This window comes from Dictyostelium discoideum (assembly GCF_000004695.1).
Source record: "Dictyostelium discoideum AX4 chromosome 3 chromosome, whole genome shotgun sequence".
NCBI classification, from domain to species: domain Eukaryota; phylum Evosea; class Eumycetozoa; order Dictyosteliales; family Dictyosteliaceae; genus Dictyostelium; species Dictyostelium discoideum.
Window position 1 is genome coordinate 2,377,848 of NC_007089.4, and position 25,000 is coordinate 2,402,847.

General features: G+C 25.1%; 8 protein-coding genes across 8 annotated transcripts in view; 4 read left to right on the forward strand and 4 right to left on the reverse strand.

Annotated features, from left to right (window-relative positions):
* Window positions 1–59, reverse strand: part of DDB_G0279655 (hypothetical protein) — a gene marked incomplete at both ends in the record, with an annotated part of 1,644 nt that extends 1,585 nt beyond the window's left edge. The window contains one exon of the mRNA XM_636485.1: window positions 1–59. This exon is cut by the window's left edge and continues 259 nt beyond it. Coding sequence (XP_641577.1) covers window positions 1–59 — 59 coding nt within the window.
* Window positions 60–640: 581 nt separating this feature from the next.
* On the reverse strand, window positions 641–5,774 carry elmoE (engulfment and cell motility ELM family protein; the record flags this gene model as incomplete). The annotated part of the gene is made up of 2 exons (XM_636486.1): window positions 641–4,264; window positions 4,365–5,774. 2 exons carry the CDS (start codon window positions 5,772–5,774, stop codon window positions 641–643), a joined length of 5,034 nt encoding a protein of 1,677 aa, XP_641578.1.
* A 1,343-nt stretch (window positions 5,775–7,117) lies between these two features.
* Window positions 7,118–9,978, forward strand: med17 (hypothetical protein; the record flags this gene model as incomplete). The annotated part of the gene is given in 3 exon segments (XM_002649113.1): window positions 7,118–7,203; window positions 7,278–9,342; window positions 9,558–9,978. Coding segments are annotated over 3 exon segments (2,572 nt in total).
* Window positions 9,979–10,735: 757 nt separating this feature from the next.
* forA (actin binding protein) lies at window positions 10,736–15,627 on the forward strand (the record flags this gene model as incomplete). The annotated part of the gene is made up of 6 exons (XM_636489.1): window positions 10,736–10,939; window positions 11,046–11,396; window positions 11,547–11,842; window positions 12,555–12,696; window positions 12,796–12,866; window positions 13,035–15,627. The coding sequence occupies 6 exons, from the start codon at window positions 10,736–10,738 to the stop codon at window positions 15,625–15,627; spliced, it is 3,657 nt and encodes a 1,218-aa protein (XP_641581.1).
* Window positions 15,628–16,346: 719 nt separating this feature from the next.
* DDB_G0279727 (hypothetical protein) lies at window positions 16,347–18,488 on the reverse strand (the record flags this gene model as incomplete). The annotated part of the gene is made up of 1 exon (XM_636490.1): window positions 16,347–18,488. The coding sequence occupies one exon, from the start codon at window positions 18,486–18,488 to the stop codon at window positions 16,347–16,349; it is 2,142 nt and encodes a 713-aa protein (XP_641582.1).
* A 1,097-nt stretch (window positions 18,489–19,585) lies between these two features.
* snd1 (Staphylococcus nuclease domain-containing protein) lies at window positions 19,586–22,547 on the forward strand (the record flags this gene model as incomplete). Its single annotated transcript, XM_636491.1, has 3 exons — window positions 19,586–19,798; window positions 19,887–20,095; window positions 20,204–22,547. The coding sequence occupies 3 exons, from the start codon at window positions 19,586–19,588 to the stop codon at window positions 22,545–22,547; spliced, it is 2,766 nt and encodes a 921-aa protein (XP_641583.1).
* A 1,144-nt stretch (window positions 22,548–23,691) lies between these two features.
* Window positions 23,692–24,228, forward strand: DDB_G0279661 (HMG1/2 box-containing protein; the record flags this gene model as incomplete). The annotated part of the gene is made up of 1 exon (XM_636492.1): window positions 23,692–24,228. The coding sequence occupies one exon, from the start codon at window positions 23,692–23,694 to the stop codon at window positions 24,226–24,228; it is 537 nt and encodes a 178-aa protein (XP_641584.1).
* Window positions 24,229–24,475: 247 nt separating this feature from the next.
* Window positions 24,476–25,000, reverse strand: part of DDB_G0279663 (SAP DNA-binding domain-containing protein) — a gene marked incomplete at both ends in the record, with an annotated part of 777 nt that continues 252 nt past the window's right edge. The window contains one exon of the mRNA XM_636493.1: window positions 24,476–25,000. This exon is cut by the window's right edge and continues 252 nt beyond it. Within this exon, the coding sequence (XP_641585.1) occupies window positions 24,476–25,000 (525 nt within the window).

The window sequence follows — 25,000 nt, forward strand, 5'->3', positions numbered from 1 at the left end:
GTTGAATTAACATTACTTTTTAATCCAAAACTTGGTATTTTATTATTATTTTCACTCATTTTTTTTTTTTTTTTTTGTTTACAATATTTATGAAGTTAAAAAAATAAAAAATAAAAAAATTTTATGTCACAAAAAAAAAAAATAAAAAAAAATAAAAAAAAATTGGGAAATTAAAAAAAATAAAATAAATAAAAATAAAAAATAAAATTTAATTCCAATGGACTTGTCGGGATAATTTAGTTGTTTATTAATTATTGATGAAATGATTACTTTATTTAATACACCAAAATAAATAAATAAAATAAATAAAATAAATAAAAAAATAAAAAAATAAAAAAACAATTATTATTTAAATAAATATGAAAAAAAAGGTTTATTTCAGATATAATTTTGATTTGCACTTATTATTATTTGTTTTTTTTTTTTTTTTTGGTTTTGTTTTTTTTACTTTTTTTTTTTTTTTTTTTTTTTTTTGTATTTGTTTTTGTTTTTGTTTTTGTTTTTGTTTTTGTTTTTGTTTTTGTTTTTGTTTTTGTTTTTGTTTTTGTTTTAAAATTACAATTTTTGTTTTTTTTCTTTTTTTTTTTTTTGATTGGAAAATTTAAATCTATTTTGAATTTTCCAAATGGAAAATTTAAATCTATTTTGAAGATGAAGCTAAAGAAAATTTCAAATTTGAAGAAGAAGCTTGGTGTTGAAGATCACGTTGAGATTCTTTTCTTTTTAAACTAAAACCAACTTTTTCACCGAAAAGACTAATCAATTTATCAACTTTAATGGTTGAAGGTTGATCTTGGAAAGCGACAACGGTTGATTCCTTTTTAATGTTTAATCTTTCACCTAAAATTCTTTGAGTTTTAAAATCTCTACGTAATTTTCTAATTTCATTTGTTTTTGAAACATCACCTTCGGGATCCTCAGCACTAACATATTGGTATTGATGTTTCTTAAATGATGAACTTGGTGATGTACTTGGACTATTATCATTATTATTATTGGTATTATTATTATTATTATTATTGGTATTATTCTTTCCACTATTATTACTAATACTACTATTATTACTATTATTACTAGAATTTAAATTATTTTGATTATTGCTATTATTATTGCTATTATTATTATTATTATTATTATTATTGTTATTAATGTTATTAATTAAATTTGAAGCAGATTGATGATGATTATGATGATGATGATGATTTAATTGTGATAATAATGGTGAAGTTGAACTATCATAAGAGGAGGAGAGTGTAACATTATCTTCGGGATTTTTACCAAAGAATTTCTTTAATTTATAGGATCTAACAGTTTCTGGTTGTGGTGATACTGATAAATGTGGATTATTTAAATGTGCATCATAAGAGCCAGGTGATGATGAAACTCTAGTAAAGAAATGAATATTTTCAACATCAAATCTTTCACCAAAGAATACATGTAATCTATGATTTGTTTTATTTTCTCTCTTTTTTCTAATTTCTTCTTTATCATCGTCATCTTCGTCATCTTCATCATCATCCTGTTTTTTATTATTATTATTATTATTATTATCTTCGTCATCAGTATTTACAAACTTTGGTAATGGTTGTGGTGATGAAGAATGTAAATTAATTTGATGATCATCATCACCATTTGCATTATGAGTAGTTGATTCTGGTATACCATCAAATCTGCTACCATTACTTAATGATGATTCACCATAATTTGAACTACCTGGTCTATTTGTATCAGTACTTAAAATTGATATTCTCTTTTGACCGGTAGTATTTGTAGTGGTGGTGGTGGTAGTAGTGGTAGTAGTGGTAGTGGTGGTAGTATTATTTGGAATAATATCAGAATCTAATAAAGTATTAGTTGATGGAATTGGTTCACTCTTTGTATCATCATCGTCATCTAATAATAATAAATTATCTTGAGCATGATTATCTTGAGCATGATTATCTTGAGTATGATTATATCCTTCTTCTTCTTCCTCTTCTTCTTCTTCTTCTTCTCCATGATTATTTACACCAAGTAAAGTTGGAGATAAAGATGGTGGAATAATTGCTTCATTAATATCATCATTTTCATTATCAATATTATTATTAGTTTGATTTAAATCTAAAACATCATCTAATAGATGATCACTTGAAAGTGAGGTTGGAGAATTAATTGGAGTTGGACAAGATTGTAATAATGGATTCATATTTGTATTACCATTATTAAATTTAATTGTATTTAATGGGGCCACAACAGCTTGAGAATCTGATTTTGAAACATTACCTTTTTTCCATGGACCACTACCACCTTGTAGTTTTGGTGACTTTTGTTTATGGGCTGGTACCATTTCACCAAAAAGTTTATGAAGTTTATATTCTCTAACATTTGATGGTTGTGATGCGAAATTAATTGATTCTTTCTCTTTTTTAATATCTAATCTTTCACCTAAAACTTTTTGAGCTTTAAAATCACTTCTTGTCTCTTCTGGTGATCTTGATAGCAAATTATCACTACTACCACCGCCACCGCCGCCCCCAATATGATGGTTGTTTGTTGAACCATCAGTTACATCGATATCGTCAATTGGGAAAATACCACCACCACCACCTTCACCGATTACCTTTGGTTTTGAAATTGGAATATTTACACGTTCACCAAAGAATTTATTTAATTTATGAAGACGTGCACTCTCTGGTTGAGAATTTAATGGTGGTGATGAAGTATCAGGTGTACTACTTGATGATCTAATCTTTTCATTATACTCAACTTGTTCAGTATCAAACCATTCACCAAAGAAAACATGTAATCTATGATTTCTTTCACTAATTGGACTATTACCATAAAGTTTATGATTAATATCTTGATTTATTCTATTACTATTGTTATTATTATTTACTTCATCATTATCGTTTTCATCGTCACTATCATCTATTAAATCGTTTTTATTTTTATTTACAGTTTCACCACCTTGGTTTAATTCGTTATCAACTCCACCACCACCACCACCACCACCACCACCACCATTTTTATTGATAACAACTGGTTGATCACCAAAAAAGTTTTTCAATTTATAAGATTTAACATTTGATGGTTGAGTTGAATATTGTTCCTTTTGATCTGTTTTTTCACCAAAAAATTTAATTAAATTTTTACCTGAAAATTCTTTAGTATTTGAACTTACTAAGAAACTACTATTTGATTCACAATCATCAATTATTTCATTATTATTATTATTATCATCATTATTTTTATCAGATTCTATATGATCTTGTAATATTGTTGATTCACAATCATTATTGGTTGAAGTTGTGGTAGTAGTGGTGGTATTGGTATTGGTAGTAATAATATTATCTGTTGGATTATTTGAATTTGGTAATTTATCAACATTAACTCTTTCACCAAAAAATTTATGAATATGTCTTTTATTAATATGAGAAGGTTGTAATTGATGATATCTTGCTAAAGTTTCTACAGTATTTACATCCAATGAAGAGATTTCATCTTTTTTCTCTAATAACGTTGTAAGTTTATCTTTAAAATCTTGTAGGTTAATTGGTGATTTTGAACAAACCTTTTCAATAATCTCTCTAGTATGAGAGATTACTTGTGGGAAATCTGAATAGGAATGAGCTTCACTATGCCAAAGTGATTCAAATAAATTGAATGTTGTTACAAATATTTCATCAAACCAATTACTACCACTGAATGCAATATCCCAAATTGAACTATCAATTGGTGAATCATTAATTCTACCAATTCTAAATATATTTGAAAGTGTATATGTTAATGATATTGCAACTGTTGCTAATGGATATGATCTACTATTTGATCTTGGTTTAGTTTTTATATTATAATTATTATTATTATTATTATTATTATTATTATTTAATTCTTGATTATTATTATTATCATTATCATCATCTAAAGTTTCAATATTAAATTTATTAGTTATTATAGGTTTATCAATAACTTTATTATTGTTATTATCATTATCATCTTTTTCTCTTTTAGTTTGAGTTAATAATAAACTTTGAAATGGTTGAAGATGTTGTTTTGAAAAGTATGATAAATTTCTTAATGCTAAAACACCAGTATTTTTAAAATCTTCCATTGGATTTGAACTTCTAAATCCAAGTAATAACCAATGTTCAGAATTTATACCACCAAAAGGATATGATGATAATGCAGATCCCCATAAATCTGATAATAGTATTTGATGTGATAATACTTTATCAACATTAATTGGATGTAATCTTTGCATATGTAATTCTTTCATTAAATAATTCTTTTTTTAAAAAATTTATTAATAAAAAAAAATATTTTAGTATTAATTTATATTTTAAAATTTTATTATTACTACTACTACTACTAATAACAATACATACTCTTAAAACAATATATTGAGTATTTTGATAAATTTTTTGATTCTTTTTAGCAAATTCCATTATATACTTTAAGATTGAATCATTATGAAGTCTATTGAAATAGTTGATTGGATTTGGTGATAATCTATACATATTGTTAATCAATGATAGAATTAAACAAACCATTTCAAAATGAGTTTCAATCACTTCATTATAGGCTGGATTATTTAAAATGTGTAAATAGAAATTTGATGAATGTTCAGTTGATACTGATTTGATTGCTGTATCCACCAATGTAAATAATGATGGAGATGATTCTGTTGTATTATTAAATGATCCACTATTACCACCAACTGATAATTTAACTTGTGATCCACTTGTTGTAGTTGTTGTAGTTGTTGTAGTTGTTGTAGTTGGTGGGGGTGATGAATTATTTGGTTTTTGATATTGTTGTTGTTGTTGTATTTGTTGGGATTTTACAAAAGAGCTTGATTGCGGTGAATTTGATTGTGAACCAACAACAGCACTACCACTATTATCTTTATTTTCAATTTTTTTACTATCACCACCACCAATTGATGTGATACTTGAGTTATTACCACTACCACCACCGCCACCACCAATTGAAAAACCATGTAATTGTGAATTTGAATGTGTATTTGAAATTTGTGATAGTAAATCATCATTACTTGGTGAATTTGATACTAAAAACACTAATAATTGAAGTGATTGTGGTGATGGTGCTAAAAATACAATATTTAAAATCTTTTTAATCACATCAGAACTTAATAATAAATTTGATGTTGATGTTGGAAATGTTAAAAATGATGATGACGGTGTTGATGATAATTTAATATTACTACCACCACTGTTATTATTATTATTATTATTATTATTGATGGTACCACTATTATTAGTATCTTTACTATTATTTTTATTTCCATAAATATTTTCATACATTAATAATGCTAAATGAGTTTGTAATGATAATATTAAACCAATTAGAGAAGGAGATGATGGTGATGATGACGATGATGATGATGATGATGATGATGATGATGATGGTGATGATGATGATGATGATGATGATGTAGTAGTGCCAATTAATTTTTCAATTGGTGTTAAATAATGAGTTAATGGTTTAAGTTTAAAAAATAATGTATTATCTGGTGAACCTTTGATAAATGTAGAATCAGTTGAATTTGACATCCAATTACCAGATGTTGCCTCTTGTAATGAATAATGACTATAAATTTCATCGTAACTTCTATTTGCTTCACAGTAGGGGAATGATTGTAATATTTTTTTTAATCCATTATTATGTACCACTAAATTTTCATATAAATTCTTTATGTGAAATGAAAATGGTATATCCGATTTAAAATCATATTGAAATTCTTCACCATTTGGATTATAAATTTGAAGTTTCATTTTTTTTTTTTTTTAATTTACAAAGTCAACTATTATTATTTTTTTATTTTTATTTTTATTTTTTTAATAGATGACTTTATTAATGTGTTTGATGTGGTAATTGTGATGATGATGATGTTGTTGTTGTTGTTGTTGTTGTTGTTGTTGTTGTTGTTGTTGTTGTTGTTGTTCCTTTAATTTTATTATAAATAATAATTATTTTGTTGTAACTAAATAATTGTTATTGTGGTGTTTAATTATTCATATAAATTCAAGTTTTTTTTTTTTTTTTTTTTTTTTTTATTAATTATTATTATTTTTATTTATTTATTTATTTATTATTATTTATTATTATTATTTTTATTATTATTATTTTGATTTTGTTGGGTTATTTTTATAAAATGTGTGTGTGTGGAGTGGGTGGTTTTGTACAAAAATTCAGTTATTTTTTTTTTTATGGTTTTTTTTTTTTTTTTTGGTTTTTTTATTTTTATTTTTTATTTTTATTTTTTTATTTTTTTATTTTTTTTTTTTCTTTTATTTTTTTATTTTTGAGATGGGAGGGCGGATTTGCATTTATTTATAAAGTGATTAAAAAAAAAAAAAAAAAAAAAAAAGGAAGAAAAAAAAAAAAAAAAAAAAATTAATATAAATTTTAAATTTAATGTTCGAGAGAGTAAAGTGGCAACTTGTGTGATGCATTATTCATTGTTTGTGACAAAGGTTTTTTTTTTTTTTTTATTATCAAAAAACGTTTAAAAAAAATTATTAAAAAGATTTTATTAATATTAATTAATATCAAAAAAAAAAAAAAAAAAAAAAAAAAAAAAAAACTTTTATCACACTCACAACGAATAATGCATCACCACCCCACTCTCTCTCTCGAATATTAAATTTTAATTATTAATTTTGATTTTTTTTTTTATAAAAATTTTTTTTCTTTCTTTTTTTTTTTTTTTAAACGTCTTTTAAATTGTAATATCTCACATGATTTGGATTGGATGTTAAACCTATATAAGAAAAAAAAAAAAATAAAGAAAAAAAGAAAAAAAAAAAAATAAATAAAAAATAAAAAAATATAAAAAAAAAAAATAATAAAGTCTTAGTAAAAAAATTAAAAAAATATAAAAATTGGGTGTGAATTCCTTTTATATAAAATTATTTGATTTCAATTTTCATTTATTTATTTTTTTTATAATGGATTTTGTTCAAATTGGGAACTTAATCAAATCAAAAATTAAAAAAATAAAAAATTTCAAAAAAAAACAAAAAAAAAGAATCCCCCAATTTTTTTTTTTTTTTTATTTTTTTATTTTTTTTTTTTTACATTGGATAGAATTACAAAGTTATAAATTTTTAAAAATATGGATTTTAAAATATCTATATCAATCCCACCTGATAATCCACCAGTTGCACAAGTTGATCATGCAGGTGTTGAATATCCATCAATGTAAGTTATTATTATTATTATTTTACTCTTTGATATTTTATATATTTATTATTATTATTTTTTTTTTTTTTTAGTCAAATTTCAAAATCAGATAAATTTATTCAAATTTTGAATCAAGCAAAACATCAAAAAGAAATTGAACAAATTAAATTAAATGATAATAAAAACAATGAAAATAATAATTTACAAGATAAAGAGAAAGAAAAAGAAAAAGAAAAAGAAAGACAATTACAAATTCAACAACAGCAACAACAAGTCAATCCAATGATATCATTTCATGAACATAAAAATATGGCACGTATTGAATTGGAACAATTGATTTATTTAATTGATATGTTGAGAAATAGTGACCAAATTCAATTGAATGGTAATACTAAAACACCTCAAAAACCAATTGAACAAATTTGGGAAATCACTCATAGAATATCACATAAACAGCAATCATTGAATAATGTTGCTTCGAAATTAAAGTTGGGTGCAACTAAAATGAAGGATACAATTTCTACAATGTCAGGTTGGTGGAATGATGTTTCACAACTTCGTACTAAATGGAGACTAAAAGGGAAAGAACAAACTGGTTTAAGCAGTGCAATTGCCAATAGTATGAGTGGCGGTGGTGGAGGAGGGGGTGGTAGTGGCGGAGTGGGTGGTGTTGGGGTGGGCGGTGTTGGAGTGGGTGGTATTGGTGGGGTGGTCGGTGGTGGAGGTCTAGGTAATGTCGGAGGACTTGGCGGTGGCATCGTGGGCGGCGTTGGTGGCGTTGCCGTTGGCGGTGTTGCCGTCGGTGGTATGGTTGGGGCCAATGGGGGAGGTATGGTTGGCAGTGGTGGAATTCAACCTGGCCTAAACAAATCCAATGCAAAACGTTTATCAATTGATTACGGTTACTATTCATCGGGTTCATTCATTGAACAAACTGATGCTGATCTATCAAGAGGACCAAATGGTGAGATCAATATTGATTTCCCTCATTTACCCTACCAAGGCTCAATCAATAAAAGACTCTATATCAATGTTAAATCATCAGATTCTAAAACTTTTTTTAATCATTCATCAAATTTAAAAAAATTACCATCAATTCCATATCAACAATTATTAAATAGTGCAACAAATAGTAACAACAACTCTAATAGAGTCAACACCCCAAAAACACCAACTTCATCATTTCCATCAACCTCATCATCGGCTTTCAATAAACTTAGACAACAACAATTACAACAACTACAACAACAACAACAATTACAACTTGAAAATTCAGATGATCCAGAAGAAATTCATAGAAAATTCATAATAAATTGTACGAATCAATTAAATAAAGCTCAAAAATATCAATTCAATTATGAAATTTTTGAACAATTATCAAAAGAAGTCTCAACTATAAACACCTCAAATAGTCAAAATTTAATTGGTGGTGGTATTGGTGGTGTTAATATTGGTGGTGGTAATGTTGGTGTTGGTGGTAATGTTGGTGGAAACGTTGGTGGTGGTGGTGGTGGTAATACAAACTATCAAACATCACCAAATATTCCATCGAATCAACAAGTTGGTACATTTCAAGTTGGTGGTAGTGGTGTCGGTAGTAATTTAATAACAATGAATCCATCATTAAATGCAAATACAAGTAGTGAAAATATAATGTTTAACTGAAAAAGAAATTAGAATTGAATGTGGTAATTTCAATTTATTCATTGGTATGGATACAAAAGTTAAAGAAGATAATAATAATAATAATAATAATACAAATTCAAATACAAATACAAATTGTAAAATTAAAAATAATACTAGTAAAAATATAATTTATTCAGATGAAGAAAAGAATAGATTATTATTTGTTTTAAAAACAATTTTAAAAAAGATATCAGTTATGCAATTGAAAAGATCACAAAAACAATTGACATTCAATCTTTCAAGAAGAACTCCAAAGATTATATTTGGTAAGAAATCAATCATTGGTTATAATGATGATATCATTTTTAAGATCACTTCAATCGTTAAACATATGGATACTTATTTAAGAGTTTATAAAGTTTTGGAAATTTTTGAAAGAAATTTACCAATTCGTTTAAAATCAACACCTGCTGCTGAAAGTGCTTCGTCATTATTTATTTTAACTTTAATTGATTCTTCTCAGAATTTAAAGTATGTTATATTATTATTATTATTATTATTATTATTATTATTATTATTATTATTATTATTATTATTATTATTATTATTATTATTATTATTATTATTATTATTATTATTATTATTAAAATAATTTATACTAATACAATTAATTTATTAACACACTTTTTTATTTTTTTTTATTTTTTTTTTTTATTTTTTTTTTTTTTTTTATATTTAAATTCAAGGAATCCAATGGTACCAATTGAAATTTCAATTAACCAAAATAAGATTGAAGTTATTCAAGGTCAAAATAGGTCATTTTCAAATAAGGATGAAATTATATTGGGTAGTTTTATTATTAATTTATTAAAATCTTACTTTTTAAATAATAATATTCATCCATCTCATTTGGATATTGTTGGATTCGATGAAAATGATGAACAAGACCAAAATAATATTAATAATAATATCAATAACCAACCAAAAAGATATAAATTTTCAAATGATCAATCATCAATTATTTTGGCGAATAATAATAATATTAATATAAATAATAATAATATAAATAATAATAGTAATTTTGATGATAATTTTATTAAATCAAATAGAAATTACCAAATAGAAAAATTTTTCAAAGGTTTAGTGGACGAAATTTCAAATAAATAAAAAAATCCATGTTTTTTTTTTTTTTTTTTGTTTTTTTCCCTTTTAAGTCCCACATGGCGAAATTTCAAAAAAAAATAAAAAATTAAATTTTACTTTTTTTTTTTTTTTTATAATAAAAATTTTTGTGAAAAAATAAAAATAAAAAAATAATTATAGAAAATTTGATGTTTAAAGTAATCAAAAATTATTTATTTTATTTTCAATAATAAATAAAAGGCCAACAGTGAAAATTCGGACTTTTTGATGAAAGGACGAGATTTCAAATAAATGTAATTGTTTTTATTTTTTATTATTTTTTTTTTTTTCTTTTTTTTTTTTTTTTTTTTTTATTGGAAAAAAAGGTTATGGAGATCAATATTTTAATTAAAAAAAAAAAAAAAAAAAATAAAAATAAAAAAAAAAAAATGAAAAAAAAAAAAATAAAAAAAAAATAAAAAAAATAAAAATAAAAAAAAAAAACAAAAAAAAAAAAAAAAAAAAAAAAACCACCACTGATTATTATTTATTTAAAGTTTTATTTCAAGATAATTGTATTTTAAGAATAAAAAATAGAAATAGAAATAAAATAAATAAACAAATCAATTGTACATTAAAATATTATTTATTTATATATATATATAGAAAAAGATTAATAAAAACACAAATATTTAATATTTAAACTTAAAAAGTTTTAAAAAAAAAAAAAAAAAAAAAAAAGAGAGAGGGGTCATTGTAAAATCAAAATAACCAAACAAATAAATAAACAATAAATCAAACAATGGCCGATAAATTGTACCAAATTAAATTGGACATTAAAAAAGGTAAAAACATTGTTGGCTCCGATGGGTCGGTATGTTCACCATATCTCAGAGTTACTTGGGGTGGTAAAAAACAACAAAAGACCAAAGTCATCACAAAGTCTGCCGAACCAGAATGGAATTTTTCTTGTCTACTTGAAATTAAAAAAGAAAAGAATCCACAAGTAAGTTTTTTCCCTAAATTAAAATTAATAAATAAATTAAAAAAAAAAAAAAAAAAAAAAAAAAAAAAAAATTAACTTTATTTTATAAATTATTTTATAAACTTAGAAACCAGGTCTTGAATTTGAATTAATTGAACATAAACAATTTTCAGAGAAAGAGATATCAAGTACAACTTATCAATTACCAGAATCATTAATTTTGGGTGAAGCATGTAATTATTCAGTACCAATGAGCATTGCAACCAGCAAAGGTGACCAAAAATGTGAGATTTTAATTGCAATCACTGCAATCAATTTCGGTAAAGATAAACAAGATGAAGAAAAGAAAAGACATGACGAAATTCAAAAGAAATTCGCTCAATTAGTTGAACAATTAGCAACTGATTCAAAAGCTAGAGAAGGTATGATGAAATTACCTTATGAAGCAAGAGCTCAATTAGTTGAACAACATAGAGATGTAAGTTTAAATAAATTATTATTATTATTATTATTATTATTATTATTATTATTATTATTATTATTATTATTATTATTATTATTATTATTTTTATTATTATTAATCTTTTTTTTTTTTTTTTTTTTTTTAAAATAATTTATAAAAAAATAGAAATTAGCAAATGAAAAACATCCAGATGAATATGTTGTACTTTTAATTAAAGAAATTACAAGAAAGAATATTCAATTAGCAGGTGGTCTTCAGAAATCACATTCAGCATCTAATGCATCATTGGGTTCATTATCACCAGTTACACCAAGAGTTGATGATGGTTTATCAGTTGCTGAACTTAAAAACATAAGTGTAGCCTTACGTTCCCGTGGTTTAGATTGGATTCACCAATTTCATAAATTAGGTGCTACTACTCGTTTAGTTGAATTATTAAGTTTATATGTCAACAAAAAGAGTAAGTTTATTTTAATTATTTTTAAAAAACACTTTTATTATTATCTCTTTCCCATATTTTATTTTGTAAATATATATATATATAAATATATCATCAATTTGTTTTTTTTTATTATTTTATTTAATTTTATTTTTTCCAATTTTTTTTTTTTTTTTTTTTTGTTTTTCACCTCCCAACCACCTTTGATTTATTTGATGCCTGGCATCAATATTTGCAGGTTATAATTAAATTAAAAAAAAAAAAAAAAAAAAAGAAAAAAAAAAAAAAATTTAATATTTCCTTATAGGATAAATGTTTTCATTGTTCTTTTTTTTTTTATTTTTTTAATTTCCCTTTTTATAAAAAAAAAAAAGATATTCAAATAATTTACTTAAATGATCATAATATAAAAATTATAAACTTTTTTATTTTATTTTATTTTATTTATTTTTATATTTTAAAATCCATCGCAACCAAAAATAATAAGTTATTTTATTTTTATTATTAAAAAAAAAAAAAAAAAAACCAATTTCTTTTTTTTTTTATTATATAATAATAATAATATTAATTTATCTTTTTTTATTATTTTTTTTTTTATTTTCAAAAAAAAAAAAACCAAAACAAAATTTAATTTGTATTTAAATTATTTAAATACAAATTTTTAAAAATTAAAAAATAATTCCTTTCAATCGTAATCATATTAATTTTCAACCTTATCACCATATAAAACATAGTCACACAGAAGAAAGTTTACAAAAACAATTAGAATGTTTAAATTGTATTAAAAATTTAATGAACAATAACGTTGGTATTGGTTACATTTTTGGTATTAAAGATTCTTTCAAGACTATTGTTTTATGTTTAGGTTCTGAATATGTAAGTATCGGAAAAAAGAAAAAAAAAAAAAAAAAAAAAAGAAAAAAGGAAAATTTAATTAATCTTATAATTTTTTTTTTAATTTAAACTAAATTTTAGGAAAAAGTTAATGAATTGGCAATTGGTTTATTAAATACAATTTGTTTTTTACCAAAAATTAATGGTCATAAGTAAGTGGTGGTTTTTTTTTAATTTAAAAAAAAACATATAAAAATATATTTAAATTACAAATATTAATTTTTAACTTTTTTTTTTTTTTTTTATTTTTTTTTTTTATAAATTTAAAACAAAATTTAAATATTTAAATAATTTTTAAAATTTTTTTTATTTTAAAAAAGATTACTTATTGAATTATTAAATTATTTTAAAGAAGAAAAAAAAGAAAGTAGAAGATTTATTTCAATTGTCAAATCATTAAAATCAAAAGCAGGAGTTATTGAAACTAAAGAAACATTGAAAACCAAATCAATTTATTTATCATTTATTAATATTATTGTAAATACACCAGCAGAGATTGATTTACGTTTAGCACTCAGACAAGAGTTTTATTGGTTGGGAATTAAGGAAATTTTGGTTAAACTTAGTAATTACACTTATGATGAGTCCCCAGAATTGGATACTCAAATCACTGTGTTTGAGGAAGAAGAATCAAAAGATAACAAAGAAATGTCTGAACGTTTCCAAGAGTTTAAAGGATTGAATTTGGATAATGTCGATGATGTTTTAAAGACCTTGATGGATCGTATTCGTCCAAAAGGTTTGGTAGATTGTATGAGAGAAATTAGTAAAGATCTCTTACTCTTACCAATCGATGATGATGTTGGCATTAGAAATTGGGTTTTAGCATCAAGAATTATCAAACAAATCTCTTTACGTGACAAGAATATTGGTATCGATGAGGATATTCTACCATTGGAAAACCTTTTACTCATGTGTGAACAAGAAGCTAAAGAAGTACCATTGAAATCTCAAATTGAATCACTTAAAAAGGATGCTCAAGATCTTGCAAAGAAAATCACTACTCAAGATATTGAACTCAAAGAAAAAGTTGAAATCATTAAAAAGAATGAAGAATTAACTACTAAACAATTGGAAGAACAAATTAATATCGCTAAAAAGAAAGATGAAGAAATTAATCAATTGAAAGCATTGGTTGAACAATTGAAATTAACTCAAGGTACTGCTAAACCAGATTCCGCTGCTGCTTCAACTAGTGTTGCTCCACCACCACCACCACCACCAATGACTGGAGGAGGTGCACCACCACCTCCACCACCACCTCCACCTATGACTGGAGGAGGAGGTCCACCACCACCACCCCCACCACCACCAATGACTGGAGGAGGTCCACCACCACCACCACCACCTCCACCAATGACTGGAGGAGGTCCACCACCACCACCACCACCACCAGGAGGAGGCCCACCACCACCACCTCCACCACCTGGCGCTAAAGCAGGAGGCCCACCACCACCTCCACCACCATTTGGTAAAGGTCCACCACCACCTCCAGGTGGTTTTGGTATGAAGAAAGCTGCTGCTCCACCAAGAAAAGAAGTTCCAGTTCCAGCACTTAAAATGAAAGGTTTACAATGGGTTTCATTAAATGATAAAAAGATTCAAGGTACCATTTTCTCAAAGTTCAATTTAGATACCTCTAAAGACATTAACTTGGATTATAAAGATATTGAAGGTGTATTCGCTGCCAAAGTTATTGAAAAGAAAGAATCAACCGCACCAAAGAAAACTGGCCCAGTTTCTATTATTGACCCAAAGACCTCACAAAATCTTTCCATTTTCCTTTCACAATTCAAAGGTAAATCTTATGATGACATTTGTGGTGCCATTTCCAAGGGTGATGAAACTGTCTTCCAACCAAATCATATCGATGCTTTAATTGGTTTCCTTCCATCTGAAGATGACATCAATAATATCAATGAATTCCTTCGTGAAGAGAAAGATATCACCAAATTAGGACCACCAGAACAATTCTCTATGAAAATTCATTCAGTTCCACAAGTTAAAGCTCGTCTTCAAGCAATGAAATTCAAATATGCTTATGAATCCAAAAAGAGTGATCTCAAAGTTGACATTGATAACTTTAAACAAGGTACCCAAGAAATTAAAGGTAGTGAAAAGATTCCAAAACTTTTAGAGGTAATTTTAATTCTTGGTAATTTCATTAATGGTGGTACAGCAAGAGGTAATGCCTATGGTTTCAAACTTAATACCATCACAAAACTTGCCGATACTAAATCAACCGATAATAAGCTATCCTTGGTTAACTATCTCACTCGTGTTGTCATTAAAGATTTCCCACATCTCAATAGCTTTGCTCAAGATCTTGGTCATGTAGAAGCTGCTGGTCGTGTATCATTATCACAAGTTCAAGCTGAAGTTGCCACTTTGAGAAAAGAGTTTGTTCAAGTTCAAAAATCAATTGAAACTCTCAACTCTGGTACTGGCGAAGAAGCCGTCGATCCATTCAAAGTTAAATATGAAGAGTTTTGCACTCAAACCGCTGAAGATATTGATTTGATCACTTCATCATCTCAACAAATTGAAACCGACTATAAAGATTTATTGGCTATGTTTGGTGAAGATTCAAAATCTGAACCAAGTGAATTCTTTGGCATGTTCACTAAATTCATGGATCAATATGATAAAGCTACCAAAGAGAATGAACAACTCTCCATCCAAGCCGAAAAGATTGCTAAAAGAGAGGCTGCTAAAAAACTTAAAGAAGAAGAAGACGCTAAAAAGAAACAATTGGCTGAAGAAAGAAAACAAAAAGGTGAAACCGTCGAAGTTAAAGAATCAGTTGTTGATGATCTTTTAGATACAATCGCAAGTGGTGATGCATTTAAGAATAGACGTAGAAGGGCACGTAAAACTGATCAAGATTCGACTATAGAACCAATTGATTTGTAATTTCATTAATTAATCGATTGTTGATTACCTATCAATTTAATTATTAAATTTATAAAATAAATAGTAAAAAAAAAAAAAAAAAAAAAAATAAAGTTGGAAAAAGTTTTTAAATTTTTATTTTTTTAAAATTAATATATATATATATATTATATTCAATTATTCTTCATGGAATTTATAATTAATTGAATTATTTTGGATTTTTAAATTTTATATTAAACGAAAAAATATATACTGATATAATAATTAAATAAATAAAATAAAATAATAATCATGATTAAAAAAAGAGATAGAATTGAATGTTAATAAATTTGGTATTTTTGAAATAAAAGATTTACTTTAATATTAAAAAAAAAAAAAAAATCAAATTTAAAGAATTTAAAAAAAACAAAATAGCTTTAAACCTTTTATTATTATTATAAACACTCACATAATTTCAATATATTTTTTTTAAAAATTTTATTAATAATTAATTAAAATAACTTATTCTTTAAAATAAAAAAAAAATATATAAAATTGATTAATCCAATAAAAGTGGTAAATATAAGTACAAATAAAAAAAAAAATCAGATATTTAAAACATCAATTCAAAAATATTACATTTATAAATAAAAAAAAATAAATTTAATACTCTTTATAAATTAATACAAAAAATTATTTTATTTATTTATTTTTAAAAAACTATAAAAGATCATTATTATTATAAATATTTTTTTTTTTTTTTAAATTATTAATAAAATTATTGAAATTATTGATAATAAAGTTAAATTTATATTCCAAGATAATTTAAAACCAAATGAACCTTGAGTCATACGTTCAATTGGTGGTGGTTTATAATGAGTTGCTAAAATTTGACTAATGTAAAGTTTTCCTTGATAAACATCAGGATCCATATCATCTGGAGATTTAATAATGAAACCACCAAATGATGCACCTTCGAAATCAACAGATAAATCATTCCAAGGAATACTCAAAGTAAACCAACGATTTGCAGGGAATCTACCACCAACATAGGATGATAATGAAAGACATGGGAAAGTTGCAATACCATCCTCTTGCATTAGACATAATTGTAAACGTAATGAGTTTACAACATTTTCAACCCTTTGATTTTCATTTGCAGTACCACCGCTGATATAACCATTGTTTGGTATATATTGAAGTGTGAATTGTAAACCATCGTATTCTGTGATACTGATACTACCATTCATAAAGTTTACTTGAAGTACAGTTTTCTTTACAATTTGATATTCAATTGTATCTTTCTTTTCATATTGGATCACTGTACTTCTTGGATCAAAGTTACCAATTGATTTATCAAATTCCATACCCTCTGAGAAATTACCTTTACTATAGATTTGTAAATAGTTTCCTTTCTCCATACATATTGAACCATTGGAAAACATAAGATCATCGAAATAAGTCATATCCATGAATCCATCATAGGTTGGCTGGAACATAATACCATCGATGTAAACTGTCTTTTTAGGATTGGTTTGTTGAGTTTGGAATTTTTTCATACCAATGATTACCTTATACCATTGATTCTTTTGAATACCACCGATAACATAATCATTCACATTTAATTTAGCAATGATATGATTCTTACGAGTAGCGGCTATCCAAAGATTTTGACCACCTCTATCACCACCATTAATCCAAAAAATGAAATATTTATGTCTATAAATTGGAAAAGGTTTAGTGGTAATGAAACGAATTGTATTCTTACCACCATTGAAACCAAATTCAATATTATCACCAATACGTGGGAATTGAATACTTTGGAGTCTATGATTGCCAACTGATTTTATATCCCAATCTGGATGAATGGTATCATTGAAAACGAATAATGGACGATAGATGGTACAATTACTAGTATAATAATCTAAATAAGTTTTTGGTGATCCCCAATTAGTCACTTCATCATCACTATCAGTACAAGGACCTGCTACGAAATTAAAATCTCTAACATAGGCAGATGCTGGGAGTAGCGAAGTTTTAATAGCATTTGAACCAACTTCAGAGTTTTGTAAATAAGTTACACGGAAATACACTGGTGGAGTGGCAACTTTTTCTTTATTCCACATACTTGCAATGTGGCCGATATTCTGACCGCCTGCGTAAAAGGATAGATGTTCTTTAGTGAATTTAATGGTTACATTGGTAAATGATTGAAAAAGTTGGTTGGAAACACGTGAACTTTTGAATTTAGTGTTGGCATTTTCATAGCCATCATAATGATAACCATATCGAATCTCTGTTTGATTGCCATAGATTGCAATGTAAACATCACTAACCATTTGACCGTTACTACCCTCCATTTGAACCAATGAAACTTTAGTGATTGTATTTGGTACGTTACCAGGCTTTAACATAACAGAGAATGTTCCATAGGTGAAACCTTCCTCTCCATTGGTAATTTCAATTTCTGTACATGATATTTTATGTCCATTACATGAATCTTCATCTTCGCATTTATCAATTGAAAGAAGTGCATCTTTTAATGAATTTCTTGATGGAACTGTTAATCCACATGTATATGGATCAACAGTTGGCGTACTTTCTTTATAGAAACTTTTCATCTCTCCTGCTTCATAAGAAAGCTCTTGAGTCCCATTACATTTTACAATCCTATGACCATCGATCTCTCCTAAACTACTATCACTTCCACTTGCTGATTTTGAATCTAAAATTAAAACATCATCAATCATACCACTGCTACTATCACTATTAGTTGGTTTTATAGTACCTCTTTTGGTTTCTGTTGATGATTCACTATCATCTTTTAAACAATTACCAAAATCAATTATTAATAAAATTAATAATATTAAAATTAAAAAATTAAAAAATTTTTTAATTTTCATTTTTTATTTTATTTACTTAAATAAAAAATAAAGAAAAATATTAATATTAATTTTTAAAATTTATATATATTCATTTTGGAAATATTAATTACCTTTTTTTTTTTTTTTTTTTTTTTTTTTTTTTTTTTTGGTTTTACAATTTTTATTTATTTTATTTTTGTAATTATATAATGTAATGTTATATTTTCGTACTACTATTGGATATTTTTTAAAAGTAATTTTTATAATTATAAAAAAAAAAAAGATTCTACCAAAGTAAAAAAGGTTATATTTTTAATTTTTTTTTTTTTTTTTTTTTTTTTTTTTTTTTTTTTTTTTTTTTCTTGTTGTTGGTATGAAATAATTATAAAAGAATTTTATTGAATGGATAAATAATTGAATGGTGGTATAATTAGTGGGGTGTGCTAAAAAAATAGATATATTTGGTTGTTAAAAAATATTTGTTTATTTAATTTAAACCCAACGCAACCCCACACTTTGAATTGGAATGTTTTACATTTCCAGTCTTTATTTTTTTTTTTTATCTTTAAAATAAACACAATAAATTATTTTAAAAATATTTTAAAAAATTAATTGTGTGTGTGTTGGTGTGTAAATTATTATTTATTGAATTGGAATTTCGAAAAAAAAAAAGTTATTTTAACTTGTTTTTTTTTTTTTTTTTTTTTTTTTCTAAGCAACTAATTAATTAAAATTTTAACTTTTTTTTTTTTTTTTTTTTTTTTTTTCTAAACAAATAATTAATAAATATTTTAACCTTTTTTTTTTTTTTTTTTTTTTTTTTTCTAAACAAATAATTAATATTTTATCTTTTTTTTTTTTTTTTCTTGGGTTTTCTTTTAATTTTTAATTTTTTTTTAAAATAAAAAAAAAATTGATTGAAGTTGAAAAAATGATGACAAACATGGTGATGGTGAAATTTTTTTTTTTTTATTTTTTTTTTATTTTTTTATTTTTTTTTTTTTAAATTAAAAAATTAACACAAAAAAAGTTTTTTTTTAAAAATTTATTTATTTTTTTTTTTTTTCTTTATTTGTTTTATTTGTTTTTTTTTTAAAAAAAATTATTTAATTAATTTATATAAATAAAGGAAAGAAATGACAGATACACAATCCAATGTTCCTCAATCACAAATTCAACCACAAGTACCAACAATTGGTGTAGTTAGAGCAGTAAATAGTGGTGATTCATTGGTAATTCAAGATTTAAAAACAGCCGATTCCCCAAAAGTTGAATATTCATTATCTCATCTTACTGTACCACGTTTAGGTTATCATGGTTCAAATGATAAACCACCAACAAAAGATTTGGTAAGAATAAATACATATAAATAAAAAAATATATATGTAAATTTTATTAACTCTTAAATTTAATTATATATATACATATTTGTTTTAGCCATTTGCATGGGAAAGTCGTGAATTTTTAAGATCAAAATGTATTGGTAAAAAAGTTCAATTCTTTACAGATTATACTGCACCAACTGGTAAGAAATTCATTTCAGTTTATCTTTATGATGATTTAGAAAATAGTTTAAATAAACAAATGATTGAAGAGGGTTGGGCTTCATTATATAGATCAACAACTGGTAAAGAAAATAAAAAACCGTATGTAATAAAATAAAATAATTTTATAATGAGATCATTATACATTAATTATTAAAAATATTAATTATTTTTATTAAAAAAAAAAAAAACATATATATATATATACAGTGAATATTTAAATTTAATTCAATTAGAAAGTGAAGCAATTTCAAAAGAATTAGGTATTCATAATAAGAATCCAATTGCAATTACAAATTCAATTCGTCCAATTCATACTATTAATTCATTTGATTTATTTAATAAATTAAAGGGTAAACAATTGACAGCAGTTGTTGAACAAGTTAGAAATGCAGCAAGTTATAGAGTTACTATTACACCATCATTTCATACATTTTTAATTCAATTATCAGGTGTTCAATGTCCAGGTTATAAAAAAGATAACAATAATCAAATGCAACCAGAACCATTTGCATTGGAAGCTGAATCATTCATCTCCAAGAATTTATTACATAGAGATGTTCAATTGACATTGGATACATTCGATAAACAAGGTAACCTTTTTGGTACTATAAAATGTGCTGATAGAGATGTAGCTTGTGAACTCTTGAAGAATGGTTTAGGTACTTATGTTCCATGGAGTGGTGCTACTCGTAGTGCTCCTGACCAAATGTTATTAAAACAAGCTGAAGAAACTGCAAAAGGTCAAGGTATAAGAGTTTGGTATCAATCACCATCATCCTCATCAACCTCTTCATCATCATCATCATCATCATCATCAAATGAACCATATCCAAAAGAAATTGATGGTAAAGTTATTGATATTGGTAATAATGGTACAGTTGGTATTTTAAGTGAAAATGATAGAAAAGAGTATAAAGTTACATTAGCAAGTATTAGAGTGCCAAATTTCACAAAACCATCAGAAAAGGAAGATAAAGATAGTAAATTTGAAAGATATTATGCATATGAAGCAAAAGAATGGTTAAGAAAGAGATTAATTGGTCAAAAGGTTATTGCCAAGTTAGAGTTTATTCGTCCAGCTATTGCATCTAGCAATTTACCAGAGAAACCCTACTATAGTGTATTTTTAGGTAAAGGAAATGTTTCATTAGGTTTAGTGGAAGCAGGTTTAGCTCGTTTAACCGAACATAAGGGAGCAGATAATCGTGCCATTGATTATGAGGCATTGATTACAGCAGAGAATAAAGCCAAAAAGAAGCATAGTGGTCTTTACTCCAACAAAGATAGTGCACCAAGTTTCAATGTGAATGATGTCTCCTCAGAGGATAAGAATCTCAAAGCAAAGGCACAAAAACTTTTACCACACATTCGTGGCATTGTGTTACCAGCAGTGGTCGATTACGTATTCTCTGCACAAAGAGTCAAACTTTTCATCGAGAAGGAATCATGTATGATCAATTTCACCATGAGTGGCGTTAGAGCACCACGTCGTGATGAAAATGAAGAACTCTCCAATCAAGCATTGGGTTTCTCACGTGAGCATCTCCATCAACATGATGTACACATTCAAATTGAAGATATCGATAAGGGTGGTAACTTTATTGGTACATTGATGGTTGGTAATAAGAATTTCGCACTCTCTTTGGTTGAAATGGGTTTCGCCTCAATCTATGACCCAATGAATCGTCTCAATGATTATCAAAGATTTGAAGACGCTGAAAACAAAGCCAAATCATCTCGTCTCAACCTTTGGAAGAACTATGACCCAGAAGAGGAACAAAGAGTCGCAAACCAAAAAGCTGCCGCTGAAGAAGAGAGAAAACAACAACAAAAAGCTGAAACTGGTGAAGCTTACATTAGAGCCGTAGTCTCACCAACTGAAGTTTACCTTCAATTCGCTAATAACAAAACTAAAGATATCGAATCTCAATTGGCTTCATTGGAAATTAACAATGAAGATTCAACCATTGTTGCAATGCCAAAGGTTGGTGATATCGTTAAATTCAAATCTCAACATGACAAGAAATGGCATCGTTCAAAGATTACCTCTATCGCCGATGGTAAAATCAATGTTAATCTCATTGATTTGGGTGAAAGAGAATCTTTCCCACAATCTCAATCAAGTACTCTCATTAGAAATATCAATCATAAATTACAAAGCCTTCCTTCATTGGTAACTTTGGTCAAATTAGCCTCTTGTAAGAATCCTTCCAATGATGATATCTACAATGATGCTATGGATTTCATGGAAAAAGAGTTTTTAGATCTCAAAGTTGGCGTTAATATCATACGTGATATCGATGGTACTCAACATGTTCTCCTCTCTGATAATGCTGGTATTATCAATGGTGAATTGGTTCGTAATGGTTTGGTTAGTGTCGATCGTTCAACTAAATTACCCTCAATTCAACAACTTCAAGATGAAGAACAAAAAGCTAAATCAAAGAGATTAGGTGTTTGGAGATTCGGTGATATCGATAGTGATGATGAAGATGATAAACCACGTTCAAATTTCAAAGGTAAAGGTGGTAAACCAATTTCAAAAAAATAATTATAATAATTTATAAATTTTCTTTTTATTTAAATAAATAAATAAATAAATAAAAAAGGATAAAAATAAAAATAAAAAGAATTAGCATATAAAAATAAAAAATAAAAATAAAAAACAATTTTTTAAAATAAATAATAAATTCAAATAATTTGTTTAAATTAAAATGAAAAAAAAATAAAGGTTTTAAGACCTTCAAAGTAAATAAATTATAAATATAAAATAATTAGTTAGTATTTTATTAATTTTATATTTATTACTACATTTTATATTTATAATTTATTTGAAAAAAATAAAATTTTAAAAAATAAAATGATTACATTAATGTAATTCACCTAATTCTCTTAAAACTGATTTGTTTTAATTATTTTAAATTTTGATATTAATTTTTCTTCCATTTTCAATTAAAATCTAAAAAAAAATTTTATCGTTAGATATTTTCATTCTAGACTATTTTTTATTTTTATTTTTTTTTTTTTTTTTTTAATGTGATTATTGAAAATATCGAGTGACCCAATATTGAATTTTCTGTGAAATTATTTTGTTTAAATTTTTCATCCTATTGGTAATTTTTTATAAAAAAAAAAAAAAAAATTATAATAATAAATAGAATATTTATAATAACTCCCATTAAATCTTTTAATTTTCGGGCATTTAAAATCCTAATTATTATAAAAAAAAAAAAAAAAAAAAAAAAAAAAATTGTGGAAAATATCAACTTCGCGCCATATTTGTAAGGAAATAAAAAAGCCTAAAAAAAAATTGTGGAAGATATCAACATCGCGCCATATCGAAAGGAAAATATAGAAGCGTAAAAAAAAGCCTAAAAAAATAAGATCCCAGTAAAAAAAAAATAAAAAAAAAAAATAAAAAAAAAATAAAAAAAAAACAATTATTTTTTGATCGCTAAAAAAAAAAAAACAAATAAACAAATAAAAATAAATTAAAAAGGATTAAAAATTAATAATTTTCTCTTTTTGTGGTATTACCTTATTTATTTTTTTATTTTTTTTATTTTTATTTTTGTTTTTTTTTTAATTATTTTTTTAATTTTTTTTTTTTTGAATTTTTTTTTTTTTTGAATGCTTATTGTTTCAATTTAATAAAATTCTTCAATAAAGATCTTCCCTCCTCTTCAAGAAACATAATGAATGCGAACAATAGTAACAATAATATTAATAACAATAATCCATTTAGTAATAATATAATACAACCGATATCACAAATTGAGAACTTTCAATTACCAACCTCATTAACCAATGCCTTTGAAGAAGATACCGACAGTGACATGGCATTAGATAGTGATGATGATTTTGATGACCTTGAAAATTATGACCTAAGTGATGATAATGATGATAATGATTACAATAATAATAATAATAATAATAATAGTAATAATAATGAAATAAATGATGAAGATTCTGATAGCGATCAAAATAATTATAACAACAATTCAAATTCTAAATCAAAATTAAAATTATCAAAATCATCAACTGAACCAAAAGAAAAGAAACCACCAAATGCTTTCATTTTATTTACAATGGATAAAAGAAAAGAATTAAGAACAAATAATCCAGAATTAACAAATGCGATGGTTTCGTCATTACTTGGTAAAGAATGGAAAGAGTTACATCCAAGTGAAAAGAAGAAATATGTTGAAAAAGCAGCCACTTTTAAAAAATGATAATAAAATATTGGAAAAGGAAAAAGAAAAAAAAAAAAAAAAACCAAGTAAAATACTATAGTAAAAATAAAACAAAAACATGTGTACATAATATATCATATTTTATAAATATAAAGACTTTATTATTATTATTTTATAATTTTTTTAATTTCTATTTTTTTATTTATTTATTTTTTTTTTTTTTTTTTTTTTTTTTTTTAATATCAATTTTATTAAATTAATTAAAATAATTATTTGAATATATCTTTTATTTTGCAAATTTCTTTTTTCTTTCTTCAACTGATAATGATGATGAACCATTAGTAGTGTTAACAGCAGTAGTAGTTGATTTTGTTGGTGGTGAAGAAAGTCCGAATTTCTTTTTTCTATCAACAATTTCATTGACTGAACCATAGATTTCCTCTTTTTTATTAACATGAATTTTAGATTTTTGTACTTTCACTTTAGTTTCTGGTAGGGGTGGTGGTGATGTGATTGAAATTGGTGCAGTTCCAAATTTTAATAGTCTTTTTCTTTTCTCTTCTTCTAATGCTGCTGCTGTTGGTATTTTATTTTTTGATGATGGTGATGATGATGATGATGATGATGTTGTTGTTGTTGTTGTTGCACTTGTTGCTGATGCTGATGCTGTTGCACCACCACCACCTTGTGTAAATTTATTTAATCTATGAATTCTTCTTTCTTCTTCTGTCATTGTTGATACATCTATATTATTTTCATTAGCATTAGTTTGTGGTTTTGCTGCTGTTGCTGCAGTTGTATTTTGTGTTGG